We start from the raw sequence: 21,163 nt of genomic DNA, 5'->3' as shown, positions 1-21,163 counted from the left end.
AGACAACCTCACGAATCTGTGGACCCTGCATGTCAGCAGGGGACTGTTTGAGCTGGTGGAGGCTCGGTAATGGTGTGGCGGGTGTGCAGTTGGAGTGATATGGAACCCCTGCTACATCTAGATACGACTCTGACAGGTGACACGTACGTAAGCATCCTGTCTGATCAGCTGCAACCATTCACGTCCACTGTGCATTCCAATGGACTTGGGCAATTCCAGCAGGACTATGCGACACCCCACATGCCCAGAAGTGCTACAGAGTGACTTTAAACACTTTCGCTAGCCATCAAACTCCCCAGACACGAACATTATTGAGCGTATCTGGGATGCCTTGCGAGATGCTGTTCAGAAGAAATCTCCAACCCCTCGTACTCTTACCAATTTGTGGACAGTTCTGCAGGATTCGTGGTGTCAGTTCCCTCCACCACTACTCGGACATTAGACGAGTCCGTACCACGTCGTGCTGCGGCACTTCTGTATTCCTGCAGGGCCCTACGCTATATCAGGGAGGTGTACCAGTTACTTTGGCTCTTCAGTGTATAATGAGAGGATTGCAAGAGGTCAGTATAGCCCTCACGAAAGGGGATAGAAATGCCCAGGGGCTCAAATGGAAATTTTCAGAAGAAATACATCACTGTCACCATTAGTCGGTTAAGGCCTCGTCGAATGTCGTGACCTCATTTCGTCATTCATTCCTGAAGTTATTGAATCTCTGGCTAGACATCCTCATCCACAGTGATCTTCAGCTCTTCTTAATATAATGTCAAAAGGTATGCCAGTAATATTCTTCACTTCATACAACTGTCTACTTTTGAGTCTTTTGGAAGTGAGAACAGAATTTGTCAGAGGGTGGAAGGGCAAGACGTGTCGGGTAGCTGCACGAGAGGAACGGCCGGAAGAGGTCGTCAGTACAGCAGTCGAGGGACTCGTTAAAATGGACAAATTTGTCACAGGAGTAGGGAAGCGAGTATTTATATGGGAGGGACAGAAGCTATTTCAGTGGAGGCATTTTTGCTTATTGGTACATTTTGTACAGACTGAGGTTCAGGTGTGGTTTCAATGAAGAGGAGATCAATGTCAAGCAAGATATTTTTTGATTTGAAAAAGTAGCAAGTGAATTTGGGTCGGTAAAAAGTGATTAGGCTGTCGGAGAAAGTGGAAGAGTCCTTGACAGAGAATCCGGGCCACAGCAGTGTCCCCACCGAGCCACGGGGCCCGGTCTCCGGGTCGTGTGGAATGCCGCTAACACCGGTCTGTGTAAAATTTGGTGTACGGTGGGTCTCAGTTCTTCTAGCACTACCCTAACTATTTAAGGCTGACCCCTGAAAGTGAAGTAGGTCAGGATAAGAATAGGCTCAGGCAGGGTGGCAATAAATGAGGTTTTTGGAGCCACTGGGAGAGCTAACAATCTACAGCCGAGCAGTCGCACTGATACGGGATGTCGGCATAGAAGGGTGTCGCAGTGCTAGTGAGAGTGAGGCTTCCGGCACTGCACGGCAATCTGGAAGACAAAATTTTTCAGAAGTTGAAATTTGGGGCGTGTGGGTCAGGAGCATTTCCGAGTCAGTGCGAGGGTCCTAGAGATTAAAGGTCCCGCAGAACAGTTCGGACGAAAGAAACATTATCATCTGGAGCAGACCTGTATATCGGGGCATCGGAGCTGACAGGTGCCCTCTGTCTCGGGACCACAGTGGAGGTGCCTCCGCCCACAGGGAAGACCACAAACAAACAAATTTGACATTTCAGTGATACCGGTAAACGCCAGATTCTATAAAAGATCGAACTCCACGTGTAAAACAGCTTCAAATGTCCGATTACTTTAGAAACGAGTTAATGTGTTAAATATTTGCCTTTAAATGTGTATACGAGAAAAAGTTCGGGAGACATTTGGAATTACGTATGAAATGTATCGCGAGTTCCGAGTGCTCTCGCATTCGAACACTAAGTCCTACAGTCTCGAAAATTTGTGCTCCATTTTAAGCAAATACTAGTTTTTCACATATCTCAAATGTTTATGGCATCACACATCCTGAACAGTGTGTTGCATAATGATAAAATTTTGCACTTACATCCAGTGATACTTGTGGATAGTTTCTGCAAAATGTGTTGTGAAATAGAGTTTACAGTAAAGAATCAATCAATTAAAACATAATGACATAATGTCTGACGCACAGTATTATTGCACGAAAAGTGTAAATTTCTTAAGTGATAACATTTTCACCTCTCATCAATTTGCCGGGGTGTCGGCGAGAAAAAGTTTCGCAAAGGTTTTAAATTACGTGTAAATTCTGTCAGAAGTCACCGAGTGCTCTCATTCTCAATTACCGCACAAATAAATTCCAGGTACACTGCCTAGAAAAATATACACAGTTTTTAACTGAAACGCTTGCCTAGTTGTTCAAACTTTCCACATACGATTATCACCCTTAATAAGTAGATTATGACAGCATCCTAGATTTTTAAATTTGGTCAACAATTACGTGAAAAATAATACTGAAAATTGAATTTTTGTTGTCCCTAGACTGTAACTGGTAGCAGATTCTGGGAGTGTTCCAGTAATATAGACTGCCGAGATAAAAATGGTAGGCGACGCCGGAAGTGAGGAACGGCACGAGAATGTCGCACTTCGAATAACAATAATGCATTACGTAAGTAAGGTGTTACACAGTCTTGCACACAGACTGCTGAATACCGACACAATTTCTGTCATCTAAATGATGTAGATTGTGAAAATGTGAAAATTGTCTGCATTATAGAAGTTTACAGGGGAGGAATGAGCTCCCAACTTGTTTGAACTGAGAAATGCTGGAGTACGGCCCACAAATGCCTGAGTATGTGTACAGCACCAAATTCGGCCACTGCAGCAGCAACTGACAACTGTAATATACAATCTGGAATTGTTTAAAAGTGCAATTAATAATTTACCTTGCTTTGTTACAGTTTGTACTAACAATCAGAACAGTTTTTTGGGACATCAGAGCTCCACGTTCGGAGTCGACCGCGCGTATCGGCCGGCGACGTATCTGTATCGCCAAGTGACTGTCCCAGAAACTGGAACACGATACCACTTGTAGCTGCATATCTAGTGCATTCCAGGGACAACAAAAATTTGATTTCCAATATTTCATATGATTACTGGTCGAATTAAAAAATTTCAAATGTTATCTTAATCCACACTTCGAGAGGTATTACGTTAAAAGTTTAACAGAACACGACAAGTATACAGAAACTGTCGGCTCATCTCAAGGCTGCGTAACTGGTGGTGTGCAAATACCCAGACTTAATTTGCCAGTATTTCATAGTACAACTGCTTACTGACTTCTGACACTCTTTAAACATAATTTCAAACATTAACGAAACTTTTTCTCACCGACACACCACACAAAATGAAAAGAAAAAAAGTTTATCACTTACTACATTTTTGCCGTTTGTGCAATAAAACTGTGGTATCAGACATATTGTTTTAATTTATTATTTATTTAGTACCAATTCTACTCCCATAACACTTTTCAGACAGTATCTGCATATATCACTGAGCGTACCTGCAAATTACGTTACAGTACGAGGCGTATTTCAGGAGACACCGGTATATCGCGTGTCCAGGTTCGGTGCCGATTACAAATATTATGTTCACAGGATTAATGCTAACGGGTGCTAATGAGAACCCCATCACTGTCTGCGGGCAGCTCGTACAGTAACAGCACCGCACTGCTGTCAGGGACCAGCTCGCGTCAGGAGGTCACGTGGTCGTCGAGAGCCCGCAGATATTCGTCTGCCATGGGGTACACGAGCTGTTTCGCAACCTCCAGTACCCGGCTGTAGTCAAAGCTCCGCTCCGGGCTACTCGCACCGACACCGGTGATCCGTCTGTCGGAACTCTGACCAGGTCTGCACTGCACCGCACAGCTCCGTTACGCCTCCCTGCAGCTACCGCACGAATTCTGGGGGACTCTGTACTATTGTATAAGGTGCTACAATGATTAGCAAACCAATTTTTGTTTGGACTTTGAGCTGTATATACCTCTGACAGACAATCGTCATTTCGTTTATTAACATTTTATTTGCTGTTGTGTTGCTACAATAAATGCACATTGTAAGACTACCTGTGAAATAATTCTTCTTCTCGCTATTCACTACCTTCTCACTATTCCTACCTGGTTGAATCTGAAAGACCTGAGTCAACACAAGGCCCTGGGAGTAGACAACATTCCATTGGAACTACTGACGGCCTTGGGAGAGCCAGTCTTGACAAAACTGTACCATCTGGTGAGCAAGATGTATGAGACAGGCGAAAAACCCTCAGACTTCAAGAATAATATAATAATCCCAATGCCAAAGAAAGCAGGTGTTGACAGATGTGAAAATTACCGCACTATCAGTTTAATAAGTCACTGCTGCAAAATACTAACACGAATTCTTTACAGACGAATGGAAAAACTGGTAGATGCGGACCTCGGAGAGGATCAGTTTGGATTCCGTCGAAATGTTGGAACACGTGAGGCAATACTGACCTTATGACTTATCTTAGAAGAAAGGTTAAGGAAAGGCAAACCTACGTTTCTAGCATTTGTAGACTTAGAGAAAGCTTTTGACAATGTGGACTGGAACACTCACTTTCAAATTCTGAACGTGGCAGGGGTAAAATACAGGGAGCAAAAGGCTATTTACAATTTGTACAGAAAGTGGATAGCAGTTATAAAGAGTCAAGGGGCACGAAAGGGAAGCAGCGGTTGGGAAGGGAGTGAAACAGGGTTGTAGTCTCTTCCCAATGTTGTTCAATCTGTATATTGAGCAAGCAGTAAAGGAAACAAAAGAAAAATTCGGAGTAGGTATTAAAATCCATGGAGAAGAAATAAAAACTTTGAGGTTCGCTGATGACACTAATTCTTTCAGAGGCAGCAAAGGACTTGGAAGAGCAGTTGAACGGAATGGACAGAGTCTTGCAAGGAGGATATAAGATGATCATCAACAAAAGCAAAACGAGGATAATGGAATGAAATCGAATTAAGTCGGGTGATGCTGAGGGAAGTAGATTAGGAAATGAGACACTTTGAGTAGTAAATGAGTTTTGCTATTTCGGGAGCAAAATAACTGATGATGGTCGAAGTAGATAGGATATAAAATGTAGACTGGCAATGGCAAGGAAAGCGTTTCAGAAGAAGAGAAATTTGTTAACATAGAGTATAGATTTAAGTGTCAGGAAGTCATTTCTGAAAGTATTTTCATGGAGTGTAGCCATGTATGGAAGTGAAACGTGGACAATTAATAGTTTAGAGAAGAAGAGAATAGAAGCTTTTAAATGTGGTGCTACGGAAGAATGCTGAATATTAGATGGGTAGATCACATAACTAATGAGGAGGTAATGAATAGAATTGGGGAGAAGGGAAGTTTGTAGCACGACTTGACTAGAAGAATGGTCCTCATTTAATCCTGTATGACGAATGTACAGGAATTTGGGGCATAGCGCCTTCGCATCGTTCCTGTCACTCGTTAGGACGATATCGTTATAGGCACGAGTTGTCGACAGATGTCACCAGCTGACACGGACCCGAGTTACAGAGCTGCACGTAGCTGTACTAATAGGCAGCAGAGGTCAGCAGTTGGCGGACAGTGCTAGCAGTCGAAGTCAAAACAATGTTGTAAAGTTATGTTTGATTAATATTTAATGTATTTGCATAATTATAATTGTTTTATATGTGTAGTAATTAGCAGTGTGAGTGCTGTACGAGTGAAGAAGTACAGAAGTAAATGAAAATTGTTTTGTTTATTCACGAAGTACCAGTTAAACTATACAGGGGATTTACTATAATTAAATGTGCAGTCAGTTTACGGTACTAATAAATCGCAAGTGGAACACAAATTAATTGGCAATTTCAGAAGGAGTAATTTTATATTTGATACTTTTCTAAATTTATTTATTTAGCAATTGCCATAGAAAGAAATGTTTTACTACGATTGGTCATTGAAGTAAAGCGCTGGGTAACGCGGGATAATACTGCGACCCGATTAGCTGTTCGCGATGTCAGCCAATCAGAAAAATGCCGGCTTGCACCAATCTACGCCGGGAACAAACCATTTGGTGTGATCTAGGGGGGTCGGTGCTGAGGGATCAAACTAGTAACATCTTATTGAAAGCAGCTCCGACAAAAGTACTGTCAAATCGCGGAAAAATGCTAATTACGAGATCGCAAAGTAGTACAAAGTGTATTTAAGTGAACGGTATAGTGAAAGTCGTGTGGAATTTCGGGCGGAATATCAAAATTATTGCTTTTGACTGTTAGTTAAAACCTCATGGCGTGTTGTGCGATCTAAGACTGGAAAGGGTATTATGTGTAGAGCAGAGTGCACGACATTTGATCGAGCATTTTCATAACTAAACGATCCAGTGAACTCTATTAACTTCGATAACGGGTGTAAATACCATAAACTGGCTACGTATGTGATTGTGGAGTGCGTGTGAACTTTACATTGTGCTGCCACTTAGTACGGACTTGGCAGTATTAACTGTGATCCTTATCGTAAAAATACACCTGAAAATTTACATTGCCAAGTTAAAACTTTTATTTCAGTAGCTAGCCACATCCCGTTTCTTGGACAATTCTATGTATGTTGCAACCTGCAATAGACAGTAGTGGTGTAGTATTTTCTACTACAGCTTTTAGCTAGACAAATGAACATTGATGGACACTGGCAGGGCGGTAAAAAGTAAAGTGCCGCACCGCAAATTATGGGCAAAGTTTAAACAAACTGTAAATCCACGTTTTGGAGAAGTGCGTGCCAAGCACGTGGATTAAAGCCAGAAAGGACCCACTACCGTTTGACAACAAAATTTGGAAAATACTGAGCAAGCATACACTCTTTCACTCTCAGTTAAAAAAAAAAAAAAAAAGGACACGCAAATAATGCCAGGATAAAGTTAGTAGAAATTCGCACATAAGTAGAAAGGCGGAAGTGCGATGCGTACAACGACCGCCACCGTCATACCTCAGAAGAAGATCTTGCCGAGAAGCCGAAAAGATTCTGGTCCTACGTAAAACCGTCAAGTGGGTTGAAGTTTTCTATCCAGTGGCTTGTAGACCATTACGGTGATGAGACAGTAGGAGATAGTAAAAAAGAAGCGAAAGTTTGTAAGAAATTGTCGGTGCAGGACGACGGTACAAACGTACCGTCATACAACTTTCGCAGAGACTCCCACGTGGAGGACACGGTAACAGAAATTCCTGGCGAAGAGAAGCAACCGAAAGAGTTGAAAGCAAATAAGTTGCCAGGTCTGGATGGCATCCCAATTATGTTTCACAAAATGTACACTACAACATCGGCATCTTACTTAACTCGCACTTATCGCGAATCTCTCACCTAGTGAAAAGTGCTGAGCGACTGGAAAAAAGCGCAGATGACTCCTGTGTATCAGATGGGAAAAAGAACGGCCCACGAAATTACCGACCAATACCGACACCGGTTTGCTGCAGAATTCTTTAACATTTTCACTGCACAAATATAATAAACTTCCACAACATGCAAAAGCTTTAGAAAGCATTGCTCACGTGGAATTCACTTTATCCTTTTCTCACACAATATCCTATTAACCACAAGTAACAGGTCTATTCCATATTGCTAGATTTCTGGAAAGTGCCCGACAGAGCCCACTGCAGTCCCTTAACAAAGGTACGAGCATACGGAACAGGTTCCCAGATACACGAGTGGCTCGACGACTTCTCTAGTAATAGAACCGAAAGCGTTTTATTCGATGGCGAGTGTTTGTAAGAGACGAGGGTCCCATCACGAGTGTGTGGGTAAATACGATAGGACTGCTCGTACTCACTAAAACGATCTGGCCACCGAGGCCAGCCTCAGCAACCAGAGACAGTGTCCATGTGCGTGTGGGCTGTGCTCCCGTGAACGTGTGTGCGTTCTCTACTTTAGAAGAAGGCCTGTCGGATGAAGGTCTTCTTGTTGTGCCTGTGAGCAGCTCAACATTTCCTCTATACGATGAGTAGCAATCTATCCTTTTTGTAGTACCATCACTATTCCATACTGAGTGATGTGGCGCAGTGGTCGGCAAACCGGACTCACCTTCTGCAGGACAACGGTTTGGACCCGCGTCCGGCCGTCCTCTCGGTTTTCTGTGATTTCTCTACATCACTTCACGTAAATGGTGGGGTGGTTCCTGTGAAGGGGCACGGCTGACTTCCCTTGTATCGCTCCCTAATCCGATAGGACTGACGACCTCATTGTTCGGTCGCCTCCCCAAATCGACAGACCGACTGTTAGCCTGTACTGGATTTTCCATTGTTTGATTTTACTTAAATGATCTGATGGACAGGGTGAGCTGCAAATCTGCAGCTGTTTCCTGTTGATGCTGTGGTATATGGGACAGTATCTTCAGTGAGGAACTGTATGAGGATACAAGATGACTTCGGAAAAATTTCTAATTATGTGATGAATGTCAGCTCGCTTTAAATGTGAGTAAATGCAGATGAATAGAAAAAAGAACCTCGTAATGTTCAAACACAGCACGTCGATTATATATCTAGTCATAACCTTACAGAACACAATGAAAAGGAACAAGCAAATAAGGATGGTAGTAGAGGATGAATGGTCGACTTTACCTTATTGGGAGAATTTTAGGAAAGTGTGGTCCACCCGTAAAGGAGACAGTGTATAGGACACTAGTACAAACCATTCTGGAGAACTGCTGGACTGTTTGGGGTCCCCACCGGGTCGTACTAAAGGAAAATATTGAAGCAATTCGGAGGCAGGATGCTAGGTTTGTTACCATTACGTTCAATCAACATGCAAATATTATGGAGATTGTTCAGGAACTGGAGTGGAAATCCCTGGAGGGAAAGTGATGTTCTTTTCAAGGAACACTAGTGAGAAAATTTTGAGAACTGGCATTTGCAACTGACTGCAGAACGATTTTACTGCCATTGACATACATTTTGTGTAAAGATCACAGATATAAGGTAACAGAAATTAGGGCTCTCTTTCCAAGTTTAATTTCCCCATTTTTTTTTTTTTTTAATTTATTTTTTTTTTTGTCATCAGTCTACTGACTGGTTTGATGCGGCCCGCCACGAATTCCTTTCCTGTGCTAACCTCTTCATCTCAGAGTAGCACTTGCAACCTACGTCCTCAATTATTTGATGGATGTATTCCAATCTCTGTCTTCATCTACAGTTTTTGCCCTCTACAGCTCCCTCTAGTACCATGGAAGTCATTCCCTCATGTCTTAGCAGATGTCCTATCATCCTGTCCCTTCTCCTTATCAGTCTTTTCCACATATTCCTTTCCTCTCCGATTCTGCGTAGAACCTCCTCATTCCTTACCTTATCAGTCCACCTAATTTTCAACATTCGTCTATAGCACCACATCTCAAATACTTCGATTGTCTTCTGTTGCGGTTTTCCCACAGTCCATGTTTCACTAGCATACAATGCTGTACTCCAGACGCACATCCTCAGAAATTTCTTCCTCAAATTAAGCCCGGTATTTGATATTAGTAGACTTCTCTTGTTCAGAAATGTCTTTTTTGCCATAGCGAGTCTGTTTTTGATGTCCTCCTTGCTCCGAAGTAATTGGTTTTTTTACTGCCTAGGTAGCAGAATTCCTAAACTTCATTGACTTCGTGACCATCAATCTTGATAATAGGTTTCTCGCTGTTCTCATTTCTACTACTTCTCATTACCTTCGTCTTTCTCCGATTTACTCTCAAACCATACTGTGTACTCATTAGACTGTTCATTCCGTTCAGCAGATCATTTAATTCTTCTTCACTTTCACTCAGGATAGCAATGTCATCAGCGAATCGTATCATTGATATCCTTTCACCTTGTATTTTAATTCCACTCCTGAACCTTTCTTTTATTTCCATCATTGCTTCCTCGATGTACAGATTGAAGAGTGGGGGCGAAAGGCTACAGCCTTGTCTTACACCCTTCTTAATACGAGCACTTCGTTCTTGATCGTCTATTCTTATTATTCCTTCTTGGTTGTTGTACATATTGTATAAGACCTCTCTCTCCCTATAGCTTACCCCTACTTTTTTCAGAATCTCGAACAGCTTGCACTATTTTATATTGTCGAACGCTTTTTCCAGGTCGACAAATCCTATGAACGTGTCTTGATTTTACTTTAGCCTTGCTTCCATTATTAGCCGTAACGTCAGAATTGCCTCTCTCGTGCCTTTACTTTTCCTAAAGCCAAACTGATCGTCACCTAGCACATTCTCAATTTTCTTTTCTATTCTTCTGTATATTATTCTTTTAAGCAGCTTCAATGCATGAGCTGTTAAGCTGATTGTGCGATAATTCTTGCACTTGTCAGCTCTTGCCGTCTTTGGAATTGTGTGGATGATGCTTTTCCGAAAGTCAGATGGTATGTCGCCAGACTCATATTCTACACACCAACGTGAATAGTCGTTATCTATCCCTTCTGCCTTATTTGACCTTTAAGTCCTCCAAAGCTCTTTTAAATTCCGATTCTAATACTGGATCCGCTATCTCTTCTAACTCGACTCCTGTTTCTTCTTCTATCACATCAGACAAATCTTCACCATCATAGAGGCTCTCAATGTATTCTTTCCACCTATCTGCTCTCTCCTCTGCATTTAACAGAGGAATTCCCGTTGCACTCTTAATGTTACCACCGTTGCTTTTAATGTCACTAAAGGTTGTTTTGACTTTCCTGTATGCTGAGTCTATCCTTCCGACAATCATATCTTTTTCGATGTCAGCACATTTTTCCTGCAGCCATTTCGTCTTAGCTTCCCTGCACTTCCTATTTATTTCATTCCTCAGCGACTTGTATTTCTGTATTCCTGATTTTCCCGGAACATGTTTGTACTCCTCCCCCCATGAACCATGGACCTTGCCGTTGGTGGGGAGGCTTGCGTGCCTCAGCGATACAGATGGCCGTACCGTAGGTGCAACCACAACGGAGGGGTATCTGTTGAGAGGCCAGACAAACGTGTGGCTCCTGAAGAGGGGCAGCAGCCTTTTCAGTAGTTGCAGGGGCAACAGTCTGGATGATTGACTGATCTGGCCTTGCAACATTAACCAAAACGGCCTTGCTGTGCGGGTACTGCGAACGGCTGAAAGCAAGGGGAAACTACAGCCGTAATTTTTCCCGAGGACATGCAGCTTTACTGTATGATTAAATGATGATGGCATCCTCTTGGGTAAAATATTCCGGAGGTAAAATAGTCCCCCATTCGGATCTCCGGGCGGGGACTACTCAGGAGGATGTCGTTATCAGGAGAAAGAAAACTGGCGTTCTACGGATCGGAGCGTGGAATGTCAGATCCCTTAATCGGGCAGGTAGGTTAGAAAATTTAAAAAGGGAAATGGATAGGTTAAAGTTAGATACAGTGGGAATTAGTGAAGTTCGGTGGCAGGAGGAACAAGACTTCTGGTCAGGTGACTACAGGGTTAAAAACACAAAATCAAATAGGGGTAATGCAGGAGTAGGTTTAATAATGAATAGGAAAATAGGAATGCGGGTAAGCTACTACAAACAGCATAGTGAACGCATTATTGTGGCCAAGATAGATACGAAGCCCACACCTACTACAGTAGTACAAGTTTATATGCCAACTAGCTCTGCAGATGATGAAGAAATTGAAGAAATGTACGATGAAATAAAAGAAATTATTCAGATAGTGAAGGGAGACGAAAATTTAATAGTAATGGGTGACTGGAATTCGAGTGTAGGAAAAGGGAGAGAAGGAAACATAGTAGGTGAATATGGATTGGGGCTAAGAAATGAAAGAGGAAGCCGCCTAGTAGAATTTTGCACAGAGCACAACTTAATCATAGCTAACACTTGGTTTAAGAATCATGAAAGAAGGTTGTATACGTGGAAGAACCCCGGAGATACTAAAAGGTATCAGATAGATTATATAATGGTAAGACAGAGATTTAGGAACCAGGTTTTAAGTTGTAAGACATTTCCAGGGGCAGATGTGGACTCTGACCACAATCTATTGGTTATGACCTGTAGATTAAAACTGAAGAAACTGCAAAAATGTGGGAAATTAAGGAGATGGGACCTGGATAAACTGAAAGAACCAGAGGTTGTACAGAGTTTCAGAGAGAGCATAAGGGAACAATTGACAGGAATAGGGGAAAGAAATACAGTAGAAGAAGAATGGGTAGCTCTGAGGGATGTAGTAGTGAAGGCAGCAGAGGATAAAGTAGGTACAAAGACGAGGGCTGCTAGAAATCCTTGGGTAACAGAAGAAATATTGAATTTAATTGATGAAAGGAGAAAATATAAAAATGCAGTAAATGAAGCAGGGAAAAAGGAATACAAACGTCTCAAAAATGAGATCGACAGGAAGTGCAAAATGGCTAAACAGGGATGGCTAGAGGACAAATGTAAGGATGTAGAAGCTTATCTCACTAGGGGTAAGATAGATACTGCCTACAGGAAAATTAAAGAGACCTTTGGAGAGAAGAGAACCACGTGTATGAATATCAAGAGCTCAGATGGCAGCCCAGTTCTAAGCAAAGAAGGGAAGGCAGAAAGGTGGAAGGAGTATATAGAAGGTTTATACAAGGCCGATGTACTTGAGGACAATATTACGGAAATAGAAGAGGATGTAGATGAAGACGAAATGGGAGATACGATACTGCGTGAAGAGTTTGACAGAGCACTGAAAGACCTGAGTCGAAACAAGGCCCCCGGAGTAGACAACATTCCATTAGAACTACTGACGGCCTTGGGAGAGCCAGTCATGACAAAACTCTACCAGCTGGTGAGCAAGATGTATGAGACAGGCCAAATACCCTCAGACTTCAAGAAGAATATAATAATTCCAATCCCAAAGAAAGCAGGTGCTGACAGATGTGAAAATTACCGAACTATCAGTTTAATAAGCCACGGCTGCCAAATACTAACGCGAATTCTTTACAGACGAATGGAAAAACTGGTAGATGCAGACCTCGGGGAGGATCAGTTTGGATTCCGTCGAAATGTTGGAACACATGAGGCAATACTGACCTTACGACTTATCTTAGAAGGAAGATTAAGAAAAGGCAAACCTACGTTTCTAGCATTTGTAGACTTAGAGAAAGCTTTTGACAATGTTGACTGGAATACTCTTTTTCAAATTCTAAAGGTGGTAGGGGTAAAATACAGGGAGCGAAAGGCTATTTATAATTTGTACAGAAACCAGATGGCAGTAATAAGAGTCGAGGGGCATGAAAGGGAAGCAGTGGTTGGGAAAGGAGTGAGACAGGGTTGTAGCCTCTCCCCGATGTTATTCAATCTGTATATTGAGCAAGCAGTAAAGGAAACAAAAGAAAAATTTGGAGTAGGTATTAAAATTCATGGAGACGAAGTAAAAACTTTGAGGTTCGCCGATGACATTGTAATTCTGTCAGAGACGGCAAAGGACTTGGAAGAGCAGTTGAACGGAATGGACAGTGTCTTGAAAGGAGGATATAAGATGAACATTAACAAAAGCAAAACGAGGATAATGGAATGTAGTCAAATTAAATCGGGTGATGCTGAGGGAATTAGATTAGGAAATGAGACACTTAAAGTAGTAAAGGAGTTTTGCTATTTAGGAAGTAAAATAACTGATGATGGTCGAAGTAGAGAGGATATAAAATGTAGACTGGCAATGGCAAGGAAAGCGTTTCTGAAGAAGAGAAATTTGTTAACATCTAATATAGATTTATGTATCAGGAAGTCGTTTCTGAAAGTATTTGTTTGGAGTGTAGCCATGTATGGAAGTGAAACATGGACGATAACTAGTTTGGACAAGAAGAGAATAGAAGCTTTCGAAATGTGGTGCTACAGAAGAATACTGAAGATAAGGTGGATAGATCACGTAACTAATGAGGAGGTATTGAATAGGATTGGGGAGAAGAGAAGTTTGTGGCACAACTTGACTAGAAGAAGGGATCGGTTGGTAGGACATGTTTTGAGGCATCAAGGAATCACAAATTTAGCGTTGGAGGGCAGCGTGGAGGGTAAAAATCGTAGAGGGAGACCGAGAGATGAGTACACTAAGCAGATTCAGAAGGATGTAGGTTGCAGTAGGTACTGGGAGATGAAGCAGCTTGCACAGGATAGAGTAGCATGGAGAGCTGCATCAAACCAGTCTCAGGACTGAAGACAACAACAACAACATGTTTGTACTTCCTCCTTTCATCAATCAACTGAAGTATTTCTTCTGTTACCCATGGTTTCTTCGCAGCTGCCTTCTTTGTACCTATGTTTTCCTTCCCAACTTCTGTGATGGCCCTTTTTAGAGATGTCCATTCCTCTTCAACTGTGCTGCCTACTGCGCTATTCCTTATTGCTGTATCTATAGCGTTAGAGAACTTCAAACATATCTCGTCATTCCTTAGAATTTCCATATCCCACTTCTCTGCGTATTGATTCTTCCTGACTAATGTCTTGAACTTCAGCCTACTCTTCATCACTACTATATTGTGATCTGAGTCTATATCTGCTCCTGGGTATGCCTTACAATCCAGTATCTGATTTCGAAATCTCTGTCTGACCATGATGTAATCCAATTGAAATCTTCCCGTATCTCCCGGCCTTTTCCAAGTATACCTCCTCCTCTTGTGATTCTTGAACAGGGTATTCGCTATTACTAGCTGAAACTTGTTACAGAACTCAATTAGTCTTTCTACTCTTTCATTCCTTGTCCCAAGCCCATATTCTCCTGTAACCTTTTCTTTTACGCCTTCCCCTACAACTGCATTCCAGTCGCCCATGACTATTAGATTTTCGTCCCCCTTTACACACTGCATTACCCTTTCAATATCCTCATACACTTTCTCTATCTGTTCATCTTCAGGTTGCGACGACGGCATGTATACCTGAACTATCGTTGTCGGTGTTGGGTCTGCTGTCGATTCTGATTAGAACAACCCGGTCACTGAACTGTTCACAGTAACACACCCTCTGCCTTACCTTCCTATTCATAACGAATCCTACACCTGTTATACCATTTTCTGCTGCTGTTGATATTACCCGATACTCATCTGACCAGAAATCCTTTTCTTCCTTCCACTTCACTTCACTGGCCCCTACTATATCTAGATTGAGCCTTTCCATTTCCCTTTTCAGATTTTCTAGTTTCCCTACCACGTTTAAGCTTCTGACATTCCATGCACCGACTCGTAGAGCATTATCCTTTCGTTGACTATTCAATCTTTTTCTCATGGTAACCTCCCCCTTGGCAGTCCCTTCCCGGAGATCCAAATGGGGGACTATTCCGGAATCTTTTGCCAATGGAGAGATCATCATGACACTTCTTCAACTACAGGCCACATGTCCTGTGGATACACGTTATATGTCTTTAATGCAGTGGTTTCCATTGCCTTCTGCATCCTCATGTCGTTGATCATTGCTGATTCTTCCGCCTTTAGGGGCAATTTCCCACCCCTAGGACAAGAGTGTGCCATGAACCTCTATCCGCTCCTCCGCCCTCTTTGACAAGGCCGTTGGCAGAATGAGGCTGACTTCTCATGCCGGAAGTCTTTCGGCCGCCAATGCTGATTATTTATCAAAATATAGGCAGTGGCGGGGATAGAACCCGGGATCGAAGACGTTTTGATTATGAATCAAAGACGCTACCCCTAGACCACGGGTGATCTCCCCATAATATTTGAATTAAATCATCCCTCCTACAATTTTCCTTTAAATAAATATTATTGCTTCCTAAGACAACTGCCACTTTATCCTTTTTGTTAAACACTGAAGCCAAAATAAAATTCTGTACTTCAGGAGTCGGTGTCTCAGTACTAGTAAATATGCCAAATAACTGATTACGAAGAGCGATGGGTGCTCAAAGTTGCCTATTTATAAAGTAGTAAATAATACTGTTTCTTGTTTGCTATAGTTCCAAACTATATACTTGCAAATTGGGTATCGATAAGCAGACACGTTCCGTGTGGGAGTTTAATATTTTACGTGTCCTACAATGCCTCAAACAATATAGAAAGCATTAATAATAGCATCATCCATTTTACGAGCCTATTTTGGCATTCAAAATAACCTACAATCACCATGAGGGAGGGGGGACAGACAGGGAGGGAGGGGGGGGGGGGGGGGGGGAAGAAGAAGAGGAAGAAGAAGTCACACAAAAGGCTGTTCTACAATTATCTGCCATAGGCAACACAGGATCTGCAGCTAATTATAACTGATGATCTAGGTTCCACCTAAACCCCACTGACAAAATTTTGGAGGGTATTTAGAGATATCTTCTGATTAGTTTCATCTCTAGTGGTTTCTTACAGAGTAATAATTAGGGACTGGAAAACGTAGAATCTATTTTTGGTAAACTTTGCATCTATAATTTATTTATTTATTTATTTATTAGTAGTAGTAGTAGTAGTAGTAGTAGTAGTAAGTGATTTGAGGGACAAATTTAATAGGTTGCCACACTACACACGTGAAGACAATTGCAATTGACTGTTAAAAACAGTGTTGTTGAGGATGTTTTTGATTGGAACATATGCTCTTGCCGAAATTTCATCAGGTTTTGTTTTCTTCTTTTGGCTGTATTCATACTTTCAACAAATGACTGTGAATCTGTTACGGAGCGGCAGCATTTTCCCACCAGTTAACAGAGTTGTTCTCTTAATTAATGTGTTTGTAACATTATTTTTCTTTTCCCGGCCAATTCAATAATTAAAACACCTGCAGAATATTAAGGTCGACATTTTGTGAACCGTCACAGTCACACGATCCACACTTGACACTGCTGCAGACAAAACGGACGAGCCACCCGGAACAGAAAATAACTCTATTCAAATGTTAGGGGAGGAATTGTAGCACAGCTGAAATACACGACGGGGTTTCTTTCCCAATCGTTATACTGTAGCGTCCCAATCGTTATACTGTAGCGTGTGGACACCACGTGCTAACACAAAGCACAAACGTAGACGAACTAGAATTTTGGCCGCCAGCAGCGAGAGGAGACAAGTCCCAGCCTCCTGTCATCCTACACTGGCGTTCTACAAAAGCAGAACTGTCACATTGGCACAGGGATCACAAATCCCTTCTGGTATTCTGAGCTTTATAAATTAAATGCACTTATTTCAAAAATAAGAAAACAACAAGGGAACGGTTACCGCGCAATTTCTCGTCGAGACTGTTCGAGTACCGTAACAAGGCAGTTCGGACCGAACCTCTAGCATTACTTGAGGTGACCGCAGTTCAAAAGAGATGCCACCTAAAGTTGGCACATTAAGTGTGAGCCTTATATCAGCTTCTGAACTTTGACAAACTAATGAACAAACACACACACATTACTTTGTTCTAAAATGCATTATGTGGCACGCATTTTAAACAAACATTCGACCTCTCACAATTGGTGCCGCACCAGAGCATCGAGCACACTGATGCGTCATTATGTTTGCACACTTTTTATTTTTCAAACTCTTGTTATGCACATCATCTTCCCAAACTTTCCAGTAACTGAAAACTGGCTACATTTTCAATATTTATGTGCAGAAAATAAGCTACTTCAAGCCAGAAAGTAGTTCACCCGCATACAATTCACTACGAAATAGCGTCTCATTAGGTAAATTTTGCAGTTTTGCATTTTGAGGCAGAATTTGCATCCACATTCACATTTATCGCAAAATGTGAACGTTTCTGGATCCTCGTAATAATGTACTTTTGATTTATTCTCTTTCTTACTTGATTTATTTATGTTTCTGTGAACGTATTTCCACAAGAAGGCTATAGCATGCAATCACGAAAACAAACAACACAAACACACACATAGATATAAAAGTGCTGTGACATCATTGCAATCACTTTGGGAACAGCTAATAACAGTGTAGTCCTGCCGCTCTTCCACAGTATTCCTGTCACGAGATGTGTATCAGTAAAACTATCGATGCTCCCACGTATCGCCATTATCGTACGACTGACACTGCTGGAAATGCAGTCCCGAGACAGAACTGAGCAGGACCAAATGCAAGCCTGAGGGTCGACAGTATAGTGGGCTTTACTGTTGCCAACGGCAGTTACTACGAATGGACGAGTCTCGTTGTGAACCAAACTTTTCCCGAAGGGCGTACCCTCTACATTTGCACCGTTGTGCCGATATCTTAAGTACAATACAGGTGCAAACATAAATCGGAGTAACAAATCAAACAATATGCAACTATAAATTGTATAGGTTAATTACAGACTTTTGCAACTGTAACGAAAGTCTTCTTAGGACCAGACGAATTTCACTTTATTCTAAACTATCGTCAGTGGTCAGGTTTTTTGCTATTTACTGCACTGTTCTTCTTCTACCGTGTGCATGTATTGAGGCTTTTGCACACAGCACCTTCACTGCATTAAATATATTCACATTTCTGTGCTGAGCCATTTCGGGCTCTGTAACAAGCCGTGTGTCCTTTATACCAAAATTCTGAGAAAAATGCCTAAGTGAGCTCTGAAATTTTGTAAGTGGAGTTGTGGTTCAGCCTGCTCAAAAACGTATGCCTCAAAACTTAACACGACACGGAAACACACGATACGGTAACACTCGTCACCTGTAACGCCTGTTATCGAGTCTCTTCGTCAATTCTAAGCCTGCGTCTGTCATTTATACCAGAAAACTGTCTAGTACTCACAATACACTTTCATTTCTATATGAACAGGAAAAATGATAATTTCTGATCATAAATAAATGGCGGCGCTATAAAGAATCTTGGCATGCAGACTAGATTTTGATTGGTAAAGTTTCTCCTGTATAGTAATGACTAGGTCAGTGTTAACTATTGGTACTGTAATATAGATGACTTTACAGTGAAATTACAAGAAGACAAAGAGAAATTCATAGGCTACTGCACATAAGGTGTGTCTCCTACTGTAGGTAGCTTGCTAAGTGGAACACAGCTGTACCTCATCAACAAGTAGTCATTTGCCACAGCACAGACTAATCTTGTAGCTCAGTGTCTAAGAGTCGATTGGCCACTCTGTGTCTGGTATAAGTTCAGCTCAACTGTCTTTACATCATTCTGAATGGAGAAGAGTTTCCACTTGAAATTTTATTTCATAACCCAAAGGCTGAACCTAATCATTAAGTTTGTAAGAGTTTCAGCACATAAGTTTCATAGATATTGAAACATTGGCTGCACGATATAATAATACACCAGAAATAGCCTTCTTTATTTAAGGTTCTTTCAATTAGCAACAAACGTAATAACGCCACCAAACATACAGCGACACCGCTACGATTACTCTCTTCCAGATCTGACATATACAGTTACTATTTTGTGGTTACAGAACTCGTTCAAGTTTGTTCAGTACCTGTTATCAGTTTTACAGAATGGGACAGTACTACTAAAGAGTCACAGCATGTGAATGGTACACTCTAGGGTGAAAGCCTGCTCGATCACACAGTTTCCACCTGCCTTCAATTCAATCCAATCTTCAACTACCTTATTTACCGAATCTAAGCCACACCTGAAATTTGAGACTTGAAATTCAATGGGAGAGAAAAGTTTTAAGCTGTACCTCCAAATAGAAACAAAGTTGGTCCATTGTAACATGAGACACGATTTAGGTCAAATGGATAAAGATACAGTAGTTTGGTTCGAGTCGTAATCTTAAACGTTAAGCTTTACCAAGTAGCTCCTGCTACGTGTCACACGCTCCGTCCTTATTTGTATGGGTACCCTTTTTTTCACGTGCTTCATCTGATTTGAATCAATGGTTATTTTCCTTTGATCTGATAAGTGCCGTTCTCTTTGTTACAGGTGTTTACGTCACTCTAAGTTGAAAGTGCATTACTGTACTGTGTCATGCATTGTTTCTTGCATTCTGATAATGAGTGTTTATGACCTGTCGTCGCTCATGGCACGGTTTGCTTTTGTGTGTGCTACAGGGGATTCCAATAAAAAAAAAGAGATAAGAAGAAGAAGGAGGGAGGGAGGGAGGGAGGGAGGGAGGGAGGGAGAGGGAGGAGGGAATTGTCTCTTAAGTGAAACAATGGTAAGAGACTGCTATTTGTTGTTACTTACACTGCTGCTTTCTTTGATAATGATCAACAAGAACGAAATAATAGACTGTGTGTGATAGAAGTTGTTCTGAACGAAAGTTCAGCGAAAATTTTTCTCCATTTGAAAATCTTTGCAGACGCCTCTTTAGTACATTATATTCTGCACAGAAATTAGAGTCATCTCAGATTTAAAAAATCTGGTCAGTTGCCGTGCTTCATTTCTGACTGTACCACTATTAGACATAAGAATAATACTAATATAAACATGACACAATAAGTATATTCTTCTGCATTTGCTGTTGTCTCACTTCAGTTTCGTAGTTTACTAGGCAGACAGGATTTAAATGAGATAGCGGCAAACACGAAAAAAAATACATGGCATAATGTTTACATTCTTCCACCTTTTTTTAAATTTATTTACTGACACAGAGGTTTTCGCGTCAGTATTTATTGTTGTGCCTGCGAAGCATGCCTGTGTAGCGCTTCATATATTTGACGGCAGAAGGTAGTTATGACGCCACCTATCAACATCCCCCCCCCCCCCCCCCCCCCCAGAACTTCCGCTTACTTTGCACTCGTTTCTATGCCGCAGGCGGTTTTTTGGAGTACAAAAACCGGAAAAAAAGTGCAGCTTAGATTCGAGTAAATATGGTAAATGCAGCGTAATTAACCACAGCAACACAAGAAAAATAGCCAAGTGAAGATGCACTCACCTCTTCCTCGATGCTCAGGGGATCCCGTGCGGTATCGAGGTCGTCGGGCAGCTCACACTTGTGCAGAAACTGAAAAGGAGTAAACAGAGTTGCTCTCGTTTTTGCATATATGTACTTAAATCCTGTCATGACCACACTCAAATGTTTTGTCTACAATGTGCAGCATATCAGATACCCAGATTTGGCTCATCATAATTTGATGCCCACAGTAATTGACATGTTGGGTACCCCACACCCCAACCTAAATAACTGAGTTTTAATGCTACATTTGTTATAGGGTAATATAATCATAATGTCTACCTAAATCAGGTGAGTGTGTATAGATCACAGATTTAGCAAAAAGGGGTGCATGACAATAAAACAGAACCTAGCCATCATAACTACACTAGGAAACAAAAAATTGCTAATCTAACAATTGTACAACAGTAAGGAAAAGCAAATACAGTCTGTCCGAAGAAAACCTTTGGCTTTCACCAAA

At 41.6% G+C, this 21,163-nt stretch overlaps 1 protein-coding gene across 8 annotated transcripts in view; it reads right to left on the bottom strand.

Annotated features, from left to right (window-relative positions):
• Positions 1-21,163, bottom strand: part of LOC126295264 (uncharacterized) — a 123,846-nt gene that overhangs the window by 18,002 nt on the left and 84,681 nt on the right. For all 8 annotated transcript variants that reach the window (XM_049987681.1, XM_049987688.1, XM_049987682.1 and 5 more), the window contains one exon: positions 20,686-20,754. In XM_049987681.1, the coding sequence (XP_049843638.1) occupies positions 20,686-20,754 (69 nt within the window). The remainder of the gene's footprint in view (positions 1-20,685; positions 20,755-21,163) is intronic.

The sequence above is a fragment of the Schistocerca gregaria genome, chromosome 11 (genome assembly GCF_023897955.1).
Source record: "Schistocerca gregaria isolate iqSchGreg1 chromosome 11, iqSchGreg1.2, whole genome shotgun sequence".
Lineage (NCBI taxonomy): Eukaryota > Metazoa > Arthropoda > Insecta > Orthoptera > Acrididae > Schistocerca > Schistocerca gregaria.
This window is presented reverse-complemented; position numbering and strand designations above follow the sequence as displayed.